This window comes from Zonotrichia leucophrys, chromosome 1 (genome assembly GCF_028769735.1).
Source record: "Zonotrichia leucophrys gambelii isolate GWCS_2022_RI chromosome 1, RI_Zleu_2.0, whole genome shotgun sequence".
Lineage (NCBI taxonomy): Eukaryota > Metazoa > Chordata > Aves > Passeriformes > Passerellidae > Zonotrichia > Zonotrichia leucophrys.
This window is the reverse complement of record NC_088169.1, coordinates 7,962,846-7,988,980: the sequence shown is the minus strand read 5'-3', so window position 1 is coordinate 7,988,980 and position 26,135 is coordinate 7,962,846. Positions and strand designations below refer to the sequence as shown.

At 41.7% G+C, this 26,135-nt stretch overlaps 1 protein-coding gene across 10 annotated transcripts in view; it reads right to left on the bottom strand.

Annotated features, from left to right (window-relative positions):
* CASK (calcium/calmodulin dependent serine protein kinase) overlaps positions 1 to 19,839 on the bottom strand; it is a 191,013-nt gene extending 171,174 nt beyond the window's left edge. For all 10 annotated transcript variants that reach the window (XM_064706397.1, XM_064706406.1, XM_064706424.1 and 7 more), the window contains exon 1: positions 19,231 to 19,839. In XM_064706397.1, coding sequence (XP_064562467.1) covers positions 19,231 to 19,289 — 59 coding nt within the window. In that variant the 5' untranslated portion in view covers positions 19,290 to 19,839. The remainder of the gene's footprint in view (positions 1 to 19,230) is intronic.
* Positions 19,840 to 26,135: the final 6,296 nt, after the last annotated feature.

The following is a 26,135-nucleotide window of genomic DNA, read 5'->3' as shown; positions in this document are numbered from 1 at the left end:
CAACAATCAACTATTACCACACACAATTATCCCATGATTCAGCTCAGTACAGTTTTCTAAAGTCAACATTTTTGTTCTTATTTTAACATACTAAGACTCTCTACTCTCTTTGCTCTTCTGGCTAAATGGCACACAAATAAAGAAATAAATCTCTGCAACTAAATAACATTCAACTTAAAAGCCACTGAATGCTGAAGACTTGATGGCAATAACCTTGTCAAACATTCCATCCCTACTCATGAATCAGTCTTTGTGCCCTTCTGCATACTCTGCTTTGCTAAAATGGTCTCCCATGTTTGATTATCACCTCACTAATCCTAATCCTGCCTTTCTTGAATCTCAATTCCATTCTTCTTCCCCCTTCTCCAGCACCAGCTGTGTCTTTTCCACAACCTTTAGCTCATCTGGGATGTTTTCCCTCTTATCTTTACAAATATCCTGTTATTAACCAGTAAATCAATTTCTACTTGCTGCTGCTTTTCCCTCCCTTAACCCACTTTGTCTATCCTTGCAGGCTGGCAATCACAAGATCTCCTCTGGTTGGTTGTTCAATTTCACTTTTCAAACTGTTCCTTATTCCTTCTTATAAACCTACTTTACTCATATTTTTCCTCTCTCTTCCTCCCACAGTCACCCTCAGCAGGAATCTTTCTCTCAGCAGCTTCCTATTCCAACTTCTGCTCCCCTTCTTTCTCATCCTGCAGCATCAGCAGAACCTGGACCATGCTCCAATTAAAAAACAAGCTTCCAAAAATCCACTTGGCCAGGATTTCAATGATTTCTGCTCCTTCCCCTTCAGGAATAACAGAAAAAAAGAGAAAAGGCAAAGCACTGAGAAGTGATAAATTTTTTTAAACTAGGCTTTAGTTTTAAAATAAAATATGTAGATTTTTCACAAATTGTTAAAGAAGCCCTAAACCTTAAAGTTCTTCACTTACCAAACACACATAAACAATGAATCAGTCACTTATTTAAAAGCTGCTGCAGGAACTTTTAGAATTATTATTTTTCCAATGTATTGTCTGTACCAATGACTGCTTTTTCATACCTTTCCATAAAACATTATAACACAGTAATTCTGAGTGAGAAAACAAAGGAATTTTTACTCTTGTATGCTCTAGAACATTTTTGCTTCTGCTTTCCTACAGTCTTCATTTTTTGTATTTATCCACCTTATAGAAGTTTTGTATGTTGGATCTAAAATGCAACTATAATCAATTCCAAAGAATTCTAGGTCAGTTTTCTTTAAATATTGGCATCTATTCTCCTTCTTTTTCTACCATTTTTTCTGGATTCGTTAAAGCTCTCTTTATGACTGTCAATGACATTCTTCAGTTTTAACCTCTACTACTTTTGTTATGATATATCTTTTTATACAAGCTGAACCAGTTATTATTGCACAAAAGACAATTCACCTGGAAAAATTAATAAACCTAACTGACTCCTCAAAGCAAATAAAAATCCCAAACCACAAAACACCAAACCAAAACCCAGCATTCATGAAATGAACTGTACACAAACAGCCAGAAGGAGCACATCACACTTTAATGGACTGAAGTGCTCTTCCTTAGAGCAGCATGGAACAAGATGAATAAACAGAATTAAAAGCACCAACCTGTAAACTGCAGCTTCCTTCACAGGCAAGAATACAATCTAAATCCCCCACTACCTGTAGAATTGTGTATTTTTGGGTACAGAATCACCGAGCTAGAACAGCAGGATTGCAGAGCTCCACACCTGACTGCTCCAGAATGTAACTATCAATTCTTTTCAACACAATGTGAAATTAACGTACATAGAAAGCTTTAAAAAAAGTACATAAAGACACCAGAACATCTACAAAGTGAACCACAGCCTACAGCCAAGGCTCTGCCAGGCTTCTCCAAGGAGAATTTGGGCAAAACCTTTGGTCTAAACACAGCCCTGAATCAATTCCATTTAATACACAGATGTAGATTCTTTGTCAAAAGCAGTGGCTGGAACTCACTAATGACTTTAGCAGGCACATTATAGGACTAAAGCTAATTCTGAGGGGAAAAAAGAATGAAATGACATTGTAGAAATATAAAGCTTTTTTTTTTTAATGTAGAACTTCATCCCTAGAAACTGCCTATTTACTGCTACCAGGACAAAAAGCCCAATGACTAACTCAATGACATTAAACCACAGATAAGTATCCTTTCAGATTGTCACAATAAAAAAGCTCAAACTTTTAATTTGCTTTTTTGTGTAATAACCCATAAGAGATGTGAATGTGTTCCAAAAACATCTGCACTGGGGATATTTGGAAAAACGTAATTGTTTTATTCATCTTAAAGCAGCAATGGCAAAATACTAATTAAGATAAAACTTGGCAGCACAGTATGAGTGATAGGTCCAAAAAAAGCAAAAAATGACATCTTTAGCCTGGACAGAACAGCATGAAAATATTTCAGCAGGTAGTTTTCTCTGAGTATATATTACTTTTTCTGATGTAAGGTATCTGATAGTGTTCACTCATTGTTAAAACCTGAAGACAAGTCAAAGGAGGGAAGTCCTAGAAACGGAATTAAAACAAATTCTCACAAACATAACATCCAGCTACTTCTGTAACAACAACAGTAATAATAATAACCACAACAATAATAACAACAACAGTAGAAGGCAAAATAAAAGAGGCTTGCAGATGCTACAGTAAATGCATCTACCTGTCTCAAATCTGGGTGCAGACAAGGCTCAGTCTTGGCAATGAGAAACTGGCAAAAGACAACTGAAATACACACTGGGACTGTGGCGAAAGACTTCTATAGACACGGCAGGAGATGATAAATCTGCCACAGCCTTTGGTGCAGATGCAGCTTCAGGACAGCAACAAGAGGCAGAAAAAAGTTTCAAGGCTGTTCCACATGAACCTTCCCAGCTGGAGTGAGGCTGAATGCTGAAAGGAAGGATTTATGGCCAAGCAGTTTCTATAAAACTCTAGGTTTTCCCCCAATATACTGAAAATTATGCTATGCATGTGCTTTAAAAATAAGCAAATGAATAAACCCATTTTTGCCCCCACAGACATTTATCAGCTTATTATAAAACTCTCTTGGGGAAGCTTAGGCCATATTTCAGAATTGAATGTACTAATTAAAATAAGGATTTGCAGCAGCTCAGCAAGGTTTTCTTTCATCAGTTTGTTAAAGCATTTATTTCAATTCTATCCTACCTTGCAAAAAACTGAGTCTGATTTACTCCTACCTGAAGACCCAGTGACAGCACCAGGAAGGATGATGGTCACAGTTATCTGCTTTTCCTCTCCACATTCAAGTGCGAAGCAGCTGAGTAGGTCAAGAGCTGCCACCTCAACTACCTCTAGTAATGGAGATCCCACTTCTGATTCTCAATGCAAACAGATACTACAGACTGAATACTCAAAGCCCCCTTCCCCAGTTTTAAATTAAAGTTCAACTGAAAAGACTTAAGCAATATTGCACACACCTCTTGAGAGTCAGATCTTGCTTCTTCCCTTCCCTCTGGGTGCAGACTTGGAATGAAAATTAAATACAAATTCCTGTATACCTTGGATCTGCTCTCTCCAAATACCAAGAGGGTGATTCCCACCCCCCAATTTATTATCGAAATCTTACTCAACACCAACTGCTACAACCAAAACCAGAATAAAAACAATCCATGAAGAGAGTGTTATAAGGTATCTAGAAATCATTTTAGATAGTTCACAGATGTCACAGTTCAATTGTATGTCCAGGGTAGCAGTAACCTGGGGTTGAGCCTTACTTACAAAATTGATTATTTCCAACTGTTTGCTCATTTCATCTCTTAAGGAGAAAGGACTCCCTTCATATGGCTAGAAAATTCCATCTTTACACTCTTGTCCTTTCTGCAGGTATCTGCCTAAACAGACCTTTAAAACAACTGCTTTACTCTCAAGGGTTTAGTCCAAATGTGACTTCAAATACAAACTGGAGGAATGCTATGCCAAACTAAAAGCACTTTAACAAAATAAGTATATTCAAAACTGCTAATGACCTCCTGATCCTCCTCCACATGTTTTTTTTTTCCTTTGGATCATTCAAGAAAGGTGCTGGTCTGGTTCTCAACAAATGAATTTCTACATGTGACACTCAAGGAATAGATAATTGTGTTATCTATGTGATATCCCTCTGTGACAAATTATATTCCAAATACCACTAAGGCAGCATCACTGAAATGTCCCTTCTCCCACTGATGTTGGGAGCACATGACAACCACATGTAATCAATCCATTGAGAAGCAGAAAATATTTGTCTGGGAGATTAAAAAAAAAAATTTAAAAAAAGTATAATCTGTGCTTTCCTTCCAAAAAAACAGACTTGGAATCTTCTTTCTGATAAACTGGTTTCCTGGTTCAACTGTTTTCATGGTTTCCATTGCTCCCTAATTCCTATCCAGGTGAAGATTAAAGTTTTAAGAGTAATTGCAGTGTACTTGGAAAACAGGCCAAAGTCCCTGAAGAAAATTACTGAGTGGGAAACCTAGGAAGGGGTGAGGGGAGAAAGACATTTTTTAATCCTGATTTTTTCCATCAGTCTAGTTTAGCCACCCAAAAGAGAAAGAATATGAACAAAAATGAGAAAAAGGGGTGGGGGCACCCATTTCAAGGAATACTGCTTGATAAGATTTTTTTGGTTTTTTTAAGAACTTCATTATATACATTTTACATAAAAAGCTTTGAAAATGAACACTTGCACAGAAACTCCTTCTTGGACAAGACAAAGATAAACTTGAGCTGTGATATTAATATTGTGAATATTTGTACTACTTGCTGTCAACTTCCTCATAAGGAGATAATTCTCATTTTACAGAACTGCCTACAGAACGTTGTAGGCTTTTCATACACTGCATAAATGTTACCAACTCTTTACATAAACTAACATGGACTACAGTTTAAATAAACTGTTTTTATAAGAACTATCTGACTATAGTTAGAATCTCTACTGCTAGACACCTTTTCCCAAGAACTTAAATCAAGAAACCATTTTAACTGGTAAAAGAGCATATGCTAATCAATTTTAATTAGCAACTCACCTTCAACATAATACTGAGAAGCTGAAAACTTTTTTCAGCCCACTCTGAATAGCACCAAACATTGATAAACACTGAGAATTTTGCACACTGGATCACTCCAAACCATATTTACCTTGTTGATTACTAGCTCACTAATACTGAACAATAGCCCTTCCTGTTAAAAAGGAGTAACATAAGACATGCTCTACTGCGAAACAGGACTAGGGAGGACTGAAAACATCTGGAACTACTTGGGGAACAAAACAATAACCACAAAAATAGAGGATACTTCCACATCAGATCCACACTGTCCTCTTTCTCACTTCTGGCATGCAGTAAGGATGCCAGGATCAACAATGTGCTCCTGATTCTGGCTGTAACAACTCAGCTCCCATCCATTAAGGCAGACAAAAATATAAGGGGTTTTGCACATTTTGCAGGGTCTTAACTGGAAACAAGTGAAATTACTTAATTAGCACTCAGTCAAATGTGATTTTGGACTTAGCACACCTCTGTGCATTTGAGCTGCTCATGAGCTGCTCACAACCAGGAATGCTGATTAAAGATTTTTGCACATCATTAAAGAACAGAATATTTTCTGAAGCTTTATAAACAACACATTTCCAAAGAGCATTTAAGCTGATAGGATAGAAGGTAATAATTGTGTTTGTTAGAAGTGAAGGAGAATGAGCAAAAAAATGAAGCATTTTTACCATCCCATTTACATGTGGATAAATTTAAAAAAACCCCAACCCTACATACAGTAGGTATCATCTCTGACATACTAACAGGGCAGGATCACACAGCTCTTCCAATGAGTTTACTGGTGTAACATTTTCCACAAAACATGAACTCCTGCACAAGATGAGACTTTGGAGATACAACTTTCTCCTTTCTCTTGGAGATTTGTATTTCTGAAGTCCTTTAACTTGAGCAGTAGGTATGTAAGTTTTCCTGAGATTTCAAGAGTTATCCTGTAAGACATTATGTTGCCTAAAGAAAGCAACAAGGAAAAAAAAAGCAGCATTTTTTAATGCAAAATCACCGTGATTAGAGAAAGTAGAAAATGTGAAAAATACAAAAAGCGGTTTCTTCTAATTAGAGTGTACAGGAAAGAGTGGAGCAGGTTCCACTCTTAAAACTTTATTATAGGTTTATACTTTTTAGGTATAAAACACTTGGTTTGTAAGTGTTGTTGTGAAAAACCCTTATTTTCCCAGAAACTGACTGGGTAGAGAAGAATGGTTGCTAAGACAAGCAGGCCAAGATCTTATTTCCCCCTGGTGAGAGATGACCAGATAAACTTCCTCCTTCCACACATGCTCACAGGGACACAATTCCACTGCAGAGAACCATCTCTCCTCCTTGAATTCTAGGCAGAAGCACTGAAGCCAGACAATTTTACTTTTTCCATGCTGCAGAGGCAAAGCCAACCTGTGAAAAGAAAACACTTTCCTCTACAGCTATTACAGGGGAAAAAACCCAATACAACCAACAAAAAACAAAAAAAAAAAAAACCCCAAACAAACAAACCAAAACAAAAAAAAAGTCAGATTAAATACCTGAACTGTCATCAGGACTTTGAGACAGTAACAGAACAGGTTACCCTGTACCACTCTCTCTACAGAAAACAAACACAGGTCTCCACATCTCAACACTACAGTCTCAGTTGGCTGGAGATTCAAAGATAAAACTGTAAAATGATGACACTTTTTCAAAGGTTCTCGTAACTCTGAGAAACCTTTTGTTAGCTCAGGTTTCAGACACTGGAACTGCAGTTTGATTTTGCAGCAAGCCAGTTTCCATGGGAGCAAAATTGTGACTGACAGCCGTCCTAGAGTCTGCGGGGAGCCCAGTGAGACTGAACAAAACTGAAGGAGGTCTCAGTCTAAGCCAGAATACACCATGTGAAACTTTGTATACAAGTTGTTAGGAAAAGTTGTCACTGATAGGAAAAGAAATATGAGGCAAAGCAAGGAAAAAAAATCCAGAATGAAGCTTTGGCAGAGCTACCGAGGAGTGTCACATTACTAAAGAAACACTAAAAGAATGAAAACTGGCAAAGAAACATTTAAAAACCATTCAGGTGTATTGACACTCAAACTGGAAGTAAAATGCTGGTACTGAAGAGACCAGCAAAACCCAAAACTGTTCTGTATTCAATAACCAACCAAGACAGAATTTACTGTCTTTATCACAGTAAATACAGTAACAGGAGACTTACAAAATTTAACAGACAAAATGAGATCAAAAATGCAGGAAGCTGGTTTATAAACTAAAGCTGTATCTGAAGGTGAAACAAAGAAGAATAAAAGATATTAAGTATACAAGATATTTCTCCTTAGAAAAACTCCCTAATGTATTCTTAGTGGAAAAAACCACAGGGGACATCTATTTTCCTCACTGATATAAGTTATACAAAGCAAATTCTTCTAACAGCAGCCATGAAATCCAGCCAAAATCTGTCTTTTTAAAAATACAGATGAAAATGCAGGAACAAACAGCAGCTCAAGACAAATTTCATCAAGAAACTAGAGATGGCAGCAAAGTCTCAAGCTAGCATCTGAGTGTAAGAGGAAAAGTTAAATGAAAAGGAAAGTTCTGAGTAATTCATACAGCTTTATCCAAACGGCAAACATTTCAAACTGTTTTTTTTTTTTTCCTTTTTCAAACAGTGACAAAAAAAAAGAAACCTATCAGTAAGAACAGCTACAAACCACTGCAAAGCTCTATTTTTAAATGCAAAAACATCACAGATCAATTAGCACATATGAGAAGCAGAACTTTAAAGCAGCTTTCAGCAAAATACACGTTTAAATTCTAACATGCATGAACATTCTCACAAATCACTGATTTCTGAATGTTCCAGCCATATATATGAAACCACATTTCAGGAAGGTATTACTCTTACATTCTTCCTTGTCTTTGCAGCTTTAACAAATACTGGGAAGCTGGATACAGATGGGTTTTGAGAAGAGAATTTCCCAAATTAGTTTTCTGGAACACTTTAAATTTTTACAAAATACATTAGCAATATGAGAAACTAAGTCCCATTTTGAAATCCAACTAACATTCAGGGAAAGAATCACAGAAGTTTCATCCCTTTCTGCTTAACTGCATGCCTGAGAATAATTTCAGATTATACTTCTGCTGTTTAACACAACACCTAAAGGATCCTGGATATTGAAAAGCACCATCCCAAGAGACATCATAGCTCATGGAGAAGACCCAAACCAACATTCTGCTGTGGATTTTGCCTCGCTGCTACCTGGGACTTGTTGTCAGAACTTGTCAGTCCATGCCACTGCATCATCAGTGCTTGGAGCAATCTTCCCAAAATCAGGACACTCAAATTAAAATCCTTCCCTGGCACACAGTGCCTGTGAAAGCACTCACCGGGATAGAAAATATGGGAATCAAACCTCCCAGCCAATGTTTTATGGAATTATTTAAGTATCACCAGACCCACTAAGAAGGGAAACAAAGCATCCATGATGATCACCTTCACAAAGCAAAAACCCAATTCCCAGTCCTTGTTCTGAGCAAATCTTAAGTATTTCAAACACACAACACTAAACAACTCTACAGTCAGCAATCTATTTGAAAATACCCCTTATCAACACAGCAAACAGACAACTTGAACTTTTCAAAACTTCAAACCAGGAATCCAAGTAAGAAGATTCATCTGCAGGAGCTGAGGAAGCATCCTCAATGTGTATCTCAATGGCAGCTAGGAAGTTTTGAATACTTTACAATTACAAGTGCCTGCAGCTGATAAAAAAATTGACACACTTGAGATCTAAGATTAGGGAAAGAACTTCTGATATTTTAAGCACCCTGTTTACTTTATGCTTTTAAAGATAATTGAACCTTAAGGGCTGAACATCCGAGAAACTCAGCCAACAGATAACTGCTTTCTCCAGAAAGGAAAAAGTAAGAAAATAATCTTAATCCAATAGCTCTAACAGAACAATACAGTTCTGTCTGACCTTCAGTTTTGAAAGCCCCTTTTGTTCCTGTCATGTCTGTAATGCTGAAGGTCTGAAATTAAGATATTTGCAGAAACACACTAAGAAAAAAGGTTACTCATAGTTTAGGGGCTGTAGAAAGGTAAACAGTTTTCTGTAAATGGAAGTTAGTAATTTTCAATCTAAACTTGATCCAGATGCACTAACACAGAACTTTTACTAAAAAGACGGGAAATAAAAACCCAAACAAAAACACAAACAAAAAACAAATTGACAGATAGGCAGATATTTTTACTGAAACAAGTTCTTGATCAATACAATACATTTTACATTTAAGTTTAGAGCAAAACAAAATCTGAAAATAGGTGGCTTAGAAAAACTTTGGTTTTAAATTTCTTCAACATTGCTAAATACGTTATCAGAGCTTTTGCACACAATCACACCAGAACCAGAAGTAACAGATTTGGTTTCTATAAAGATTAGAATTACTCACAAACATCAAAGCACACTTGCTGTTCAGAGTACACTCAACTGTGAACTTTTTAAGTTCTGAAGGACCCAACAAGGCACATGCACATTTGAAGAACATCTAACCATGTCAGAAGCTAATATACTTCAAAGAATTAATTCAACTATTTAACAAATAAAAATTCCAGAGTCAGTTGCCTTCCTAATTTTAATTGGCTGTGTCACCAATTAAAATCCTGAATGAAGTGAGGTCCTGATGTAAAGTTAGTGCTTGGTTTTAATTACAGGGAATAGGAATATGTGTATAGGAAGAAGGAAAAAACAAATTAAGATCATAAAACAACTCTTTTTGTGTGTGTGTGTGTTAATAATTGCATGTTAATTTGGAATGTTTCCTTTCCCCTCAAAAAAAAGTAATCTGTTTCCCTTTTTCCTTGTCCTTTCCTTACCATTGTCTGGATTATTGCAGAAAAGGGTTTGGAAGCTAACTTCCTGACTATACAAAAAAGCCAAACATTCTTTAAAAAAAAAAACCTAACAGAGCATTTTACGTTATGGTCATAGTAATTCACTGCTGCCAAAGGTGAGAAGAGGAGAGAGGTGCCTGCACACTTTATCTCTCTCCATCCCTGAGTCTTCCACCTTGAGCAAGCCCTGAGTGCACTGTAGGTCTGGTGAAGCCAGCAAAAACAGCAGAAAAACCACAATTTCTGTGGTGCACCTGGCTCATACAGACCAGGTGAATGTGGGAGTTGGCACAGGGGAAGGGTGGATCACTCAGGGCACATAAAGAGAGCAAGATCTCCGAGAGCAACACCTCCTTCTTCCAGCAGCAGCAAACTGAATTCAGCTCCTGTCACCAAGATGCCCTCACACACTGCTCACACAGGGCACAAGGAGGAGAAAGGGTACCACTGCCATGTTCACACAAACAACCTCCAGCACAGCTACAGCTTGTCACAGCTCTCCTTCCTGAACTATGATACACTTGCTGAGGCTGCAGGATCACAGAGGTGCAGGATTTCACCTCAATTGCCACCCTGGTTCCTGCTCTGCATGCAGCCAGACCAGTGCTGAGCAGACAGGTCTCTTCTAAACACATCCAAACACAACCTATCTGCTGCTGCTGCATTCAAGTTCAACCCTGGCAAAAAAAGCTCCACAAAGCTCTTTTCTAGGAAAAATTACTAGCTTGGATCACTATTGATGTAGAAAAGATCATATCACTTAATACATAATTCCCTAAATTCTTTGTCATCCTCACAGGCCACCCTCACTCCCACCTCCTCCATCATCTTCTCCTAACCAGAAGGAGGGGGGTGGAGGAGTGGTTTCAAGAAGGGAGATAAGATTACCTCACTTGCTTCTTCACTATCCCTTCCATTTACAGGTGTATTGATCCCTCTAATTGAGCGTAAATGAGTGTTTTCCTACAGTTCAGAACTGTTCCCCTCTGTTCAGTATCAGCAGCAACATCTGGAGCCAAAATACAAAGGAGAAAGTGGGCAGCTGACAACTCCATTTGGATGATCAGGATTTCCCTGGAGCAGTGTGGAAGTAAAGCAGTTACACAGCCAAAGGTTCCAGTTGTAAACCCTGTCCCCAAAATGAAAGTGGGAGAAAAAAGGAGGCAGAGGAACATGCCTAAGTTCTGAGATGGTCAGGACAAGCTGAACTTACTTTTAGGAGAAGTTCTTTAGATTTTTCTGGGGTTTTTGTTTTTTGGGTTTTTTTTTTTTTTTTGCTTTTGGTGGCCTTATGTCTACTTCACAGACCCAAATAACAAGACACCTAGAAAAAGATTTCATCAAGTTCTGAATATCTTACAGACTGTACCTGAAAAGCCTCAACCTCTCTACAGTTAAGACTTCCTTCCTTACTCCTAGTGATCTTTGGAACAAAAATTCAACTTGCAAAAAGCCAACTGCCTTCCAAACTCTGGTAGCTGAATTTACATGAAGTCACAAGTTACCCTAGAATAACGTGTTCCTAGGAAAGGCACACTTTGAAATTCTAAGGGTTTCTTAATCTCAGCTGCAGCAGAACTGACACTTTGATAAGATAAAACTAGTTTTGCAACTTGCCATAAAGTGCTTCCAAACAACTGAACACATTTTGAACCACTGTAAATGCCTGTACACCCCAGCTTTTGCTTCCAAAAAATTTGTTCAGAGGAAAGTTTTGTACAACTTTCTTAGTTCACATATCCTAGGAAATTTACTCACTATTAAATGCTAGGAATAACTGCTTATGTCCACATAATCAGAAAAGAAAATGGAAATGTTAGTTAAAAATGAAATCAGAGTAGCTGCAAGCAGTGACCTCCCATTGGGTAGTCAAAGAAACAGGTGAAGGAGCCAAGTAAAAATCTATTCAACCAAATGCTACTTAGAATCCCTGGTGGAAGGCAAATATTCAGAACTTCTTAAACAGACAATGAACTTTGTGAGTTTGTAAGAACTATGCATCAACTAATAATGTTTTCAGGTCCTGAAAACATGTTCTAACTACTGACTCCTGAAAAAGTTAAGTCAAAACAGAAATTGGCAAAATATTGATAACACAAGAATTCTGACAAATCCTACGCCTGGAAGAAAAGCACAGCCCCACTGCAACAAAAGACAGAGCATATGGACTACCTTGCTGGCTACCCCTTCTTATCCTATTCTAGAAAAAAGTGATGAAAATAAAAGAGCAAGGCACTTGTTAACCAAGGTACATTCAATTCTGTCCTGTGAGAATATATTAGGCAATAGTCCTCAGTCCTTTTAGTCCTAAATTTATCCTGTAAAAGGTTTTTAGTAATATCTCCAGAAAGACTTTGCTTCTCATACAAACTGAAGTGAAAAAATAAACCCTTATTACAATGTAAAGGTCTTTTATGGTCAAGCTCCAAAAATTATTCTAACCTTATTTCACTGTTTCCACCTCCAAAAAAAGGTACTGGTAAAAGAGATCTTAAATACCCAGTAACACAAAGGTAACTGAAATGCCACAGTTCTGCTGTGCACTGCTGTTTGCAACAAGGGCAGCATTCCTTGCACCAACAGACACCTCCCAAGGACACTGCAACCACCCTGAATGCAGCACAAGTTTATGAAGAGAAGGTACCAACCTGGCACACAAAGCACAGTTCAGCTTACAGCCATGCTGAACTCAAGGCACTCTCTCCCCATGTTTAGATGCCTTACCAAGGTTTCCTCTTACACACTTATCTGATGTAGGCAAAGAAAAATAAAAGCTCCTTGCGGTTCTTTTGGTGGGAATAGCTGACACACTATCTCAAGAAGTAAGTTTAATTTTTTAAACAGGTAGGGATGATAGTTCTGGCCATGTTGATAGTCACGCTGCATATTAAAAAAAAAAAAGTACTCCCTTCATTCATGAGAGTTATTTTTATCAACTCCACAATTCGGCACGAAATACCTACTTATAACAACCACTCGTTTCTGGAGTCATCCTTCTTTAGATGACACATTTAATATGACTACAAGTTTCTGAGAAATGATCTTTGGAAACATCATACTGAGGTTAATAATGCTTGATTACCTTTCATAGTAGTGACATCTGCATAAAAGATTATAAAAAAGCACCGTGTACCACACAGAGGGCTAAGTACGTGAGTGGCTGTTGACATAAAATGTGTCTCTCTTCTTTCCCTAATATTTCTTTATCCTAGAGCATTTTATCTTAAGTACTATGTTTGAATTGAAATTCAGAAGATTGAATCAAGAATCACTTGGGTCCTGAAGCCTGGTCCCCATTTTTCTGAAGCTCCATACTATTTCAATAAAATGATCTAACTTATCAAATCTTCAAGTCAAGGTCACTTTTTTCATCCCACAACTTCTCACAGACATCTGATCCAGAATCTCAGTAGTGAATTGGTCTAAAATCTTCAAACTTTCAGGCTGAAAGCTGAAATTACACAGGACTAGTCTGCTCAGATTTGCTCATTTTTAAGGCTTCCTTCTCTTGGGTGTTTAAACACATAAACACATTTACAAAGCTCCTGCACAATCTTTCTCAGCTTGTATTTTCCCAGATCGAGCCCCTCCAAACTCCCCTCTTAAGCAATCCTCAACTTCCCAATCACCACAGCTGCACATCATAAGAATCACAGCATCATTTATGTTGGAAAAAAACCCCCAAGATCATCAATTCCAACCTCTGACCCATCCCCACCCTGTCAACCCAACCAAGGATGGCACTGAGTGCCACATCCAGTCAGCTCATGAGCAGCTCCAGGGATGGTGACTCCTCCACCCCCTGGGCAGCTCATTCCAATGCTTAGCAACCCTTTCCACGAAGGAATTCTTCCTCAAGGAGCTACACAGGAGTGCTGCTGGTTATCAATATCAGAAAAAGCTGCACAAATAGAGAGTAGTGGTTGAAATGTACTCTGCAACCAGGTTTGTTCATTCGATTCGGTGTTCAGCTGCTTCTCTTAAGTAGGCAGAGCCTCTTACGTAGAAATGGGTCACTGCTACAGCTAAAATCCATGGCAGAATAACTTACCTAAGGTTATACTCTAGCAATTATACACTACAAATAATCAACCACTACTTTCCTGAAGAACTGCACATCATGACCTCATGCTTAAATCAAATATTTATTATAATCTGTTACTCTTATGTACTGTAACAGTGACAACAGCCAAGAATGTTTTATTAACAGAGAGTTTCAAACAGCACTAAAAAACTCAAAAGCTGAACTAGACAAATCAGTTGCCATATCCCAAAGAAATTCCCTTCCCCCCCTTTACAAACAGTGAGTACATACTACAGTTGTTTCACATTTCTATTTGATTTGTCATTAATTACACCCATCAGTTATTGCATTGGTTTTACAGGAAATGCAAAATCTCAACAGTGTACTAGACCAGAAGTATGTTTGAGAGGCAACAGCACTCTAATTCCTGTGAGTGAAAATGGAGACAATAATGAAAAACAATACCACTGAAACCATCAAAATACCCCTACATAGTTTTGTTACCACAATAATTACAATTATTAAAAGTTTTCAGAATTTCTTGGATAAGGAATCCACAAGCTCTGTCATCCTTTCCCTGAACATTCCCAGACTGAGGCATAAATTCAAAGCATCTCCAACTCCAGCTAAGAGCTTAGGATGGAATTGCAACCACCACCCCTTGTCTGACTTCAGTGGGCTAGAAGCCTTCAAATTTTAATGAAAAAAACCAAACAAATAAATAAACCCTGTCCCATGACTTTGCATCCTCAGCTCTCATCTGTGGCGTTCCAGCTGTGTTATCAGTCTGGAAGGAGAAGGGAGCAACGCCTGCTGGTTCTTGCCCTTTAACTATTCTTTACTAGACGGAAGAGCCCAAGCAGAGAGATTCATCCCATCACAGAGCAAAGAGGGATGACAACAAACTAAAATCCTCACACGAGCAGTGCAGAACAGGATTAGCCTCAACCAAGACTGCAGAGAATGTCCTGGAAGCTCTGACAGCATTAGCACCAAACATCATGGTATCCTTGGGTACTGGAAATGCCAACAACTGCACTACTACACACACAGGGATGGCACATACAGCCCACACACAGAAGAAAAAAATTACAAAAATGTAGTTTAAGTGACTGTTGATGTCACAGAATAGATCAGGCTGGAAGGGACCATCATGGGTCATCTGGCCCCACCTCCCTGCTCAGACAGGGTCATCCCACAGCACGTGGCACAGGATGTGTCCAGATGTGTCTGGAATATGTCAAGTGAGGGAGACTCCAGCCCTTCTCTGGACAATCAGTTCCAGTGCTTGGTCACTGCACAGTGAAGGAATTCTTCCTCATGTTCAGGTGGAACTTCCTGGCCATCAGTTCCTGTCCCATTGTTGGACCCCACGGAGCAGAGCCTGGTCCATGCCCTGACCCTCCCTGCAGACACAGACAGGGATCAGGGCCCCTCTCTGCCCTCTCCTCTCGAGGCTGGACAGGCCCAGCTCCCTCAGCCTGTCCTCAGTGAGATGCTCCAGACCCTCCATCATCTTCATCACCCTCCACTGGACCCAGTCCAGCTCCATGTCTGTCCTGTCCTGAGGAGCCCAGAACAGGACCCAGCACTCCAGGGAATCCTCACAGGGCAGAGCAGAGGAGCAGGATCCCCTCCCTCCAGCTGCCAGCCATGCTCTGCCTAATGCACCCCAGGATTAATGACTTCAATTGTGACCACAGCCCTTTCAAACACAAATAAATGACTGTCATCTTTATCTCACTGTATTTACAACTTAAACATTTGGAGAAATTTTAAGTAAGTCCTACTGTTAGAAAGGTCAGACAATCTTTATGGTTCTCCTCTAATGCTAACATAAACTGATATGGATCTTAAGAGGTACAGAAACGTAAAACCAGATAATTTAAAATAAAGTCCTTGCAGAACAAGGCTCTATCATAAAAACCTTGCCTCACCCTTCTAGATTCAACACCTACTGACAAAAGGCATTCTCTCTCTGGCATGAAGAAAACTCCTGCTATGGGTACATGGAGCTTCTCTGATAGAACAGTCTGCACCTTGCATGAGTAGCCAAGAAGTTTCAATTTTACACCTACTACGTTTTATAAACTACTCAAAGCATTTTGAATGAAAATTCTAATAAAAAATAAACAAGTACACTTAGCACTACTATCTGTGAGCTGTCAATCAAACACATGGTGTGATCCACATAGGAACAGCCTTAAAGATTTTACACTGTCAACTTCTCAACCAATACACAGGGAGAATCTCTTCAAAGTCACCTGGAAACAAGTTAGAAAAAAATGATACACTTGTATTTTTCATCACTATCACTTATCCTGAGATATGCTAACACATTTTTGAAGGCTAAAAAAGAAATCCTCAATTTATTTCTTTCTGAAGAATGTTTGTGTCAGCCAAGTTCAAAAGATGGTAACCTCAAACATAACACGTCTGGTTAAATAAAAATACATGACTAATGTTAGTGTCATAAATGTCACTTTAAAAAGTTCAATAAGAAATTTGGATTGTTATTCCAATTTGTATTTTCAGCAATGGAAAGGTATACTGGAAATATATACAAAATAAGATTTCTCCTAACATTTTTTTCTAATGAAAACATGAATTAGAATTTCTCTCTATCCCTCCTGGCCTTTCTTTCCACCCACATCCCTTAAAAATGAAAAATGCATGCTTGCAGAACTTAAACACCCTAAATGTCACATAATAAACAGTTTATCATTGTCATTCCCATCAATTCATTCATATACTACTACCCTGTAATTGTTCCTCACCAAAAGCTATTATTGCTGCATTTACTCAAAGTCAGTCTTATCAGTTTATTGTATTTAGAAGTTTTTAAAGCTTATCCTAAAGATCAGGATATGCCTCAACAAATTGGACTGTCTGCTGTCAGCCAAGAAAGTATCTCCTGATTTCTCTGGTAAATTGTATGAGAACTTTGACTAAACACTCAGACATTTTACAGACAAAGACCTCTTTCCCACACCCTTTATGAAAATACCTTTTACTACCTTAAGTGACAGTGGTAACTACCTATTTAGGAAAGATAAATTACACATTCGAGTATTTCATGTGTCCAAAATGCAAATCAGAGACAGATGTGCTAGCTGCAAGAACCAAATCACTGTATCAATCAATAACAAATCCCAGGGACATGCAGACATTTAGTGTATGTTTCACTGAAAGATGCTTGGTCAGATGCATATGTAGCAATTCAAAGCAGATGTACAGCAGCTTTCCTGAAGTTTCTTATGGACAGGCAAGGTGGTACCCAGAATCTGTAAGCTAAATAAAGATGCTGCACCTCTGGTCCCTTGAAAAAAATCCCTGTGTAGCATTGCAAAGAAACAGGAATACCACTCATGAATTGTACATGAAAGTTGTGTATTTATATTTTAAATGTTTGGGTTTTTTTAGAGGATGGACTTGACATCTGTGCGGAAAAACCTGAGTAATCACAAGCAGCTATCAGCCCTTCACACCACCACTGCTGCTATTTTCAGTGAGACACCCTGTTTTTGCTACAGTGTTCTTGGCATCACCCTGCTGCTGTGATTCAATATTTATCTGTTACATCTAGTTACATCACAACACTCTCTACACTACCTAAATCTCGTGTGGAACTTGCGCAGCTAACACCTAATCCACCGGTTTAGAGCTCTCCCTTCGAAATTCTCCAGCCTCAGAAGAAAAACTCGGTGGAGATGTGCAAACATCTGGCCCCGAGTGAATCGATCATCCATCCTCTGAAAGGGTGTGCGGTCATGCATGAGCACTGCACCTTCCTGCTAATGGCAACCGGGCAGGAATGAATCCCAGTGTGAACTGCAGTGCTTAGCATAAAACCACTTGTGAAAGGAGTGTGCCAAAAACTGCATTCAAAACACCTTTAATAACAACAGTTCTGCTCCTACAGAAGCTCCTCAACAGCATCAAGTTGTAATAATATACCATTTATGATGGCAAACAAGGCCCTTGGAGCTTAATATTTTTAAAAGTTGTGGTAGGAGCAAGGTGGTGGTGTCTTGTGAAACGACACAACTGAGTGCTGAAACTTCTGCTGACAACAAAGCCACCTGCTATGTCCAAGACCAGCATTTCAGTATAATCCTGAGAAAAGATTAATTCTGGAATATTTTTAGCCCTGGCTTTGAAAGCAGACAACACTCCACATACACAGAAAAGCATCAGGGTGGAGAGCGGGCAAGAGAATACATGCAGGCAACATTCTTTGTTTATAACCAAAACACGCTCAATTATTCTCATAAAATCCATTGTCATGAAGAAGAAAACTCCAGGCACATTGAACAGTGTCACTACTAAGGCTTGCAGAGCAATCTCAGCTTTGGAATCAGACACACAGAAAACCAGGCAGTCTCAGTATCACTGTATCTTCCCTGTCCTTTTTGCAACACAGACACAACTACAGAAAATACATGAAAGACCGACGAAGAAATAAAGAACGGATTTTAAAACTGAGCAGTCACGGAAATATGGGGGCAGGGGAGAATGGAGTTCATGTTTAATTCTTTATCACCATCTGATTTGGGGGAGTCTCTGCATATTATTGGTGACTCGGATTGTCATTTTCATCCAACAGCGGTAACCCGAAGCAGCAGCTGGGGAACGCCAGCCGCTGCCTCAACTCCCAGGTTTCATACAAGCCTCGAGCATCGGTTTAACAGCAGTTGCATAATAAGACTCAAAAGGCCAAGCACTCCTCCTGCCTTGTACATCTCCATTTCCACAAGAGCCACAGTGATGGATCTGGACGAGAACCGAGCACTACCCGAGCGCCACTAGCAAGCCGGTTATTATGCAGCAAAGAAGAGGAAAACCCAACACCTGGCGCACAAATATGCAGACACCCAGCGAATAGGTGAATCTACGGAGAGAGCTATCTTCCCTCTCCTTTCCCCAAGAGGCAATCCTTGATGGGTGTGCCAGGAATGGGATATCGGGGGGGAGGAGAAGAAAAGGGGTGGGAAGTGGTTGCCGCTTGCTGCAGCCAGGCTGAGCGATGGCGAGGTGGTTAATCATGGTGGCTGAGGAAACATGGGGTCACTTCTCCCCCTTCCGCCTCCCGTGTGACGAGGACGGTGGGCACCGGCCACGGGGGGGGACCCGCGCCCCGCACGGAGCCGCCGGCGGCGACTCAGGTGGGTCCCGGGCGGAGCATCCCGGTGCCCGGTGCGGGCGGGGGGCGCGGGGCAGCGCGCCCCCCGCCCAGCCCAGCCCAGCCCTGCCCGCTCCCCGCCGCACTCACTTGCCGATCACCTCGCAGAGCTCGTACACGTCCTCGAACAGCACGTCGTCGTCGGCCATGGTCCGGGCGGGGGGGCTCAGCCCGAGAGGCGGCGGCCCCGGGGACGCCCGGCTCCCCCGCCGCTCAGCGCCCACCGCCACCACGGTAAATCCCGGCCGCTCCCAGCGCCGCCCGCCCGCCCGGGGCTCCCGCGGCCGCGCCGGGACTCCCCGCTCCTGCCGCTCCTCCTCCGCCTCCTGCCGCGGCCGCCGCCGCTCCCCGCGCGTGTCGCACCCCCCGCGCCCCCGCCTCCCACCCCCCTCCCGCCCCCTCCCTCCCGCGCTCAGCCGCGGCTCCCGGCGGGCGGCTCCGGCTCAGCGGGGCGGCGCGGGAGCCATGGAGGGGATCGGGGCGGGCGGCAGCGCCGGGTCACTCCCTCGCCGGGCGGGAGCGGGGCGCGCGTTCCCGGGCGGGAGCGCCGGGAGGGAGGATAATAGTGGGAGGGGGGAAGGGCGGGGGGAGCCCAGGCGCGGGCGCTGATTCTGCTCCCGGGCGCGAAGAGGAGGCGGCGGCGGAGAGGCGGCGGTCGCGACAGGCGGTCGCGATAGGCGCTCGCGGTACCGAAGGGCGGGCGGGCGGGCGCGCGCGCGCGTGCTCCCGCTGCCGCCGTCACGCAAACCCGTCACGGGGGCGGGCGCCGCCGGGGGCGCGCGCGCACGCGCGCGGGGGGCCACGCCCCCAACCGCCCGCTCGAGGGGTCCGGGGAGGCGCGAGGCGAGAGTGGGGTGGGGGCTCGCGCAGGCGCGGGGCGCGGTGACGTCATGGCGCGGGGAGGGGGGTGTGTGACGTCATGGCGCGGGGAGGGAGTCGGAGCGCGGGTGCCGCTCGCGCTTATCGCTCCGGCCGCCCTTATCGCCATTATCGCCCCCATCGCCCCCATCGCTCCCATCGCCCCGCGGCAGGCACGGGGGGTCCCGCCGCCTCACCGCGTCCCCACGAACCGGGCTGTGGCAATAAAGAACCTCAGCGCGAACCCCGCTCGTACAGTGCTTTATTTCCATTCAGTGCATTCCAGCGGGATGTGAGTGTTTTCTGCAGCACGGTGTAAGCCGCCTTTGTTGCAGGGAAAGCCGCTCTTTATCCCCGAGAGCAGCGAATTCACCTTTTGGGGATGCGCCTTCGGAGCCGCTCCAGCTGTGCGGCACCGCTGGCTGCTGCTCCTGCAACAGCCCCAAAAACACCGTGCGAGACACCGGGTGAGCCTTAAAACACTCGAGTGCCTTCCCCATTCATGGTTACACGGTTTTTAACATGTTGCACGTCTGTGCTTCTCCAAGTTTTTGAAAACTCGGCTGGTTTGTGGAAGAAAGGAAATTTCTTTTTGAAGGAATTAGTGAGGAACTCGTGCAGTTTACAAAAAGTGTTTCTCTCAAGGTACATTAGCACACATGCAACTTCCTAAAACTCCTTAACAGAGGTAAATTATGGAATTGTTCCCCAGACAAAGGAAAAAACTGTCAGAGTGGAATTATCTGATGAAATGGGTTAAAGGTTGGCTTTGAAACATAGAGCTGACAACACTTTACCTTGTTCCTGTCTCCAGGCAAATTTAAAAGGGAAAAAAAATAAAGAAAAAATAGTGAAAATAATTACATCTAATTAGTTATGTCCAATAATTACATCACTGCACAGTGCTGTCTTACAGGGTGAGAGATATTCCTGTGGGTCTGTGCTCCATACCATACAAACCTTTTAAAAATATTTAAACCACCATCTGCTCTTTGGACTGCAAACAAAAAGCTGATGTATTTAAACTGTTCTCTAAATTTTGCACAGCTAAACGTGGGCACCCATTTTTTTTCCTTTTGCAGGCCCACAAGTCTGAGTCCCACACAGGTCACTCAGTAAGAATTTTTAGAATTTGGGAGAGTGTTCACTTTATGCTTTGAGCTGAAGTTGTCTGCAAAGCCATCGAGAGAAGTTAACATAAAAAACAATTAAAAAGTGCACAGGGAAGAAAATTGCTGGTGATGGATCTCCTCCTGAGCTGGGGCAAATGCTTTGGCTGTTCCAGCAGCATCACCTGAGGTGTTGCCTTCCTCTGGATGAGTTCTTGGTGTCACACCAGGCCACAATGCCCAGGTGTGACAGCTTAAACTGAATAAAAGTTTACCAGGTATAGTGTATGGGGGCCTTTGTGCCAAAATATTGCAACAGAGCAAACCCTTTAAGAACTTTAGAGGACCCTTGGGTTGGTTTTGGGAATAGGCAGCACATAAATGTGGCTTTCTGCTGAAGGACAAGATCCTGGGGCCCAGGTTGGGGGTTGGTTGTGGGAAAGAAGGAAGTTGGAAGACATGGAACAAAAATGGGCTTTTGCTGAAGAGAGGTGATCCATTCCCTGGCATCCTGGGAATTCCAGAAGGCATCTGGCTTACTTGAGGAACAAGGGCAGTGGCTGCTTTTTTAGTCTGATGGACTGAGTTTACTAATTTTTTTTTGTTTATTTGGGGTTTTTTTGTTGTTTTTTTTTTGTTTTGTTTTGTTTTGGTTTGTTTTTTTTCCCCATCCTTGAGCAAAGAATGTGCTTTTTAGAGCAGCCCCAGATTCACTAGGCTCACAAGAAGCAAGGTGGGTCCATCAGACCTGTCAGCTGTCCATGCTCAGTGCAGGGGAGGGTGAGCTCGAGTTCTGCCTCCCGTTTGAGTTTCATGAGAAGAATCTGTCTGGAGCAGGGTTTGTGTGCAGATCTGGATCATAAAATGTTGCACAGTGAGCCAGCAAACACAGCAAGGACACCACTGCATCAGCAGTTACTGGAACAATTGAGAACTGTGCTGTAACTCTGTTTCACATTGAATGGGCTCAGGAAAATGTGAGCATTTGTTTGCCAGCAGCCAGGACCCAGCAGCAGGATAATCCAAGCAAAGCATGTACAGGTGTGTTTGGGATCAGAAATTCCAGCCACAAGTTCAAAAGTAGTCATTCCCTTTCATAATCAAGCATTCTTGATTTTCACCCATGTATCCAGTGTGGATCCTTATAGATTCTGGGATTAAATGAAATAATTTTGAAACATGTACATCTAACATCTCATCAAAAAGTGTGCAACCATAACATTTGACATAGGAGCAGAAGAAACTTTGCACTTGAGACCTGAAATGATTTACTGGCAAGGTAATGGTCTGAAAACAGTTATTTCAGAGGTGGGAGAAGGACTTTTTGATCAGGAAGGAGCAAGAGAAGGACACTGAGTGCTCACATGAGGAAATGCCCTACAGCCCCTGGTGCCCTTCCCCAGAGCACTGCACGTGTTTGGGCTGCCTGTCTGCCACATTCTGGACAGGCTGGTTAAGGTTAGCCAGTTTTGCATTCAAAATATGCTAAGGAGTAGCTGATTGTGGGCTTGGGCACTAGAAAACTTATTTCTAAAAAATTTGTGGGGTTTTCAAGTTTTATTCGCTTCAGGTCTTTTCAGGGTTTCCACATACAGTCTGCACAGCGTGAACCACAGAGCAGGTAAGTTGTTCAAAAGTTGGTAGTTATCAGTTATCAAAGAAAAGGTAGATGATGATGAAGAACAAGAAATTTCAGTGGTTTGCCAGCATTCTGTTATCCCACAGATGTAGGAAGCACCAAATCCTGTTCCTCAGATTCCAATTATAACAGGAATTCCAATTGTAACAGGTTCCTGGGTCCTTTGATCTGTAACCCAGGTATTAATTCCCTCCCTCTTACAAGGTTTCAGAACAACCCTGAAGATGAGTATGAGCTGTTAGTAATTTGTAAGAGAGAACATAGCAGGCCTACCAGGTTTCTGACAAACTGCAATGTTGTTTAGGTGTGCAAGTTTTATAAGCTGAAAACAGTTCATACTTTGGGCAGTAGAAATGTGTTTTGGTTGAAATGAAAAGAGAAAGTGTTTTGATCACAGGCACAGACATTTTCAGTCCTTGTAAAAACTGTTAGTGAAAAGAACCCTCAAAAGCCTGGAGTAGGTCTGGATGAGTCCTTGCAAAAGTCTGTAATTAAATCAGCTCAGAATCTGCCATGTGGCAGGGCAGGCTGCAGCTGCAGAGCTCAGGTGCAGCACACAGGTTGTGCCACACTGTAATTAAGGAGGCCAGGTTTCCCCTGAAATGCTTGTCTTAACAGGTGAGTGGTGTTTGTCTGGGAAGATCATCTCCAACTGCATTTTTCCCCCCTCAGTGGAGTTGTTTTTGAGCTCCTTCACAGTGTCAGTTCTCCATTGCTCAGTGAGAAGGAGACTCTCTGTGCCACCTTTCCTTTCTCAAGCCACCACCAGGTCTCTTTTTGCAGCCACTTCTCTTCCAAAAGCAGTTGGAGCTTATCTCAGGCCTCTGTACCTTGCCCCCAACGGATTCTGTTGGAATTGACCGCCAGGTTCAAAAGTTCCTGGGAAAGCTGGGTGCAGTGTGAGCATGGCAAAACCTCCTTTCCTTGGAGAGCAGGCTGGGAGCTGCCTCTGGAATGAGGAATTTGCTTTCACTGCCCTTGAGACATCGTGGCCACATCCCTTTCCCCTGGCACAGCTCACACTGATTCAGTAACCAGACAGGTCTTGGTCAAGGGAAGAAGTAACTCTCCTCATCTGCAATTAGACTTTACTCATAATTAAACAGAAATTATGGTAACACTACCGAAGATGGGCATTAAACTAAACCAAAGCTGACCCAGTCTAATACTGTCAGAAGTATCACAAGGCACCTTTCAAAATCAACTTCCAAAGGTGAAACAGTCCCAGGTAAGAACAGCTGACAACATCAAAAGAGAGAGGAATACTTTAAAATTACACAAACCCTTACTTAATTGAGTTTCTTTAGCTATTCCTGTTGTGTAAAATTACACAAACCCTTACTTAATTGAGTTTCTTTAGCTATTCCTTGCCATTCTGCTGATTTTCCACTTCCTTGTGTACCATGTAGCTGTGTCTTGATTGCAGGAGGTGTTTATTTATTTCTCCCCAGCTGCAGCTTTTCCTCATTGATGAGTATGGATTAAATTATAAGAACTGTAGAGGAAATCTCTCCAGGATGCTTTTATTGAAACTTTTTAAAATTAAAAATGTCTTAGAGGGGTTAAAACTAGGTAATAAAACCAACTGAAAATTCCAATTATCTTTTCATCATTTGCAACCATATGCTACAGTTATGCACCTATACAGAGAAAAATAATTAAAAATCACATTATAGAGACAATATCAAAATGCTAAGTACGAGCACAAAAAATGAAAACTAGTTACCTTTTTATTTTCCTTTCATGTCTTTCTTTCCTTCTTTCTTGCATTTGTCACTCTCCTGTCTTTTGTACAAGGTTATTAAGCTGTTTTGACTAGACAGGTGCCACCCTCATAGAAACTCCAGGAGGGCCCCACAAAGCAGAGCAAATGAGGAGCTTTGGTGTAGATAAATGGCAGAGAACACTTAATTGAGAGGAAATCCTCATCCACACCATCCCTGCTGGATGCTGGGCGTGGAACTGGTGGTTGCAGCTCTGGGAAGATCCCTCGGACTCATTTTTCCAGGCATTTTTCTGAAACCACTGCTGTGAGGTGCAGAGACAGTGACAAAAAAAAAAAAAAAAGCAGTGTTGGGTGTGTCAGGAGAGGCACGAAAACAAGGCAGAAAGTGTCATTTTGCCTCCTCATAAAACTCCTGTGCACCCACAACTGGAGGTCTGGGATGTTTTAGGCCTTCCCATCTCCAGGACGATGGCAAAGGAGTTTGCAAGGGAACAGAGAGAGAATGGCAACAAAACAACCCAGGGATGAGCCAGCTGCCTTGCAAGGAGAGGGAAAAAGGCTGGGATCTGTCAATTTGCAGAGAAGACACCTGAGGTAGGGTATACTTGAGGTTTACAAAAGCATGAAGGTGAAAACAGAGTTGGTGTTCAAACCCTGCACTACTGAAACCAAGGGATGATCCAAAAAGGAAGTGGGAAGGTAACTTAAGACAGACCCTGCTTTTAAAAAATATTATACACACACACTGGATAGCAAACTTTTCTGAAAATTTGCTGCTACAGGAAGTTGTGGACACCAGTAGTTCAAAAAAGAATTAAAACATTTCAGGAATGACACATCATTATAAAAACTCCTGGATGGAATAGGCAGGGGTGGAGCAGACCTGGTACTACAGCAGTAGGTGCTGAGGAAGAGTTGCAGGTTGTGACCAGGCTTTCATGCACTTTCAAAGCTATCTCCTACTGCCACTGCTCTGTTTTCATTTTTGAAGGTGTAAATTCAGTTTTCACTATAAATTATACAGTCAGCTTCTCCACATCCAGGTGAGTCCCGAGAGTCAGCACACCTGGAGTTCAATTAATCTCCTTACCCAGGAAGGCCCCATTTCTGATTTCAGTGTTCCCTCCCAGCTAAGGAGGGCTAGGTGAACCCATTAGGGCATTTCTTGTGTTCTCAGCCTCTTAGTTTTATTCTGTATTTCATTTTTCATTCCAAACTTTGTCCTCTATTTTGTCCCCATTCTGCCACCAATTTATTTTCCAAACCCTCTTTATGAGGTTTAAAATACATAATTTTCCTTACTGCATTTCCCAGATCACCATTAATGTGCAGTAATGCAATACAAAAGCTGACAAGGTTTACAGTTGAAGGCTTCTAAGACACAGCTATGGCTTTACCACTTATCCTATAGCCTCAGGGTAAGCTAAGCTTGCCACATTTTAAAACTTTAGAAGAGAATGCTAATTCTGTAAGTCGTTGTTTACTAAGTATTTAATCTTTGTTATCCAGCTTTTTTCTTTTTCTCCTGGTGTTCTCAGCCTCCTTTCTTTTTTCAGATGGGGAATATCTTCACAGAAGAGTAAACACCCTCTGCCTCACCATTTTGTTACTTCCCACTTCCTTCTCCCTCTTATGCTTTCCTTTTCTGGAGTATTATGCTGGG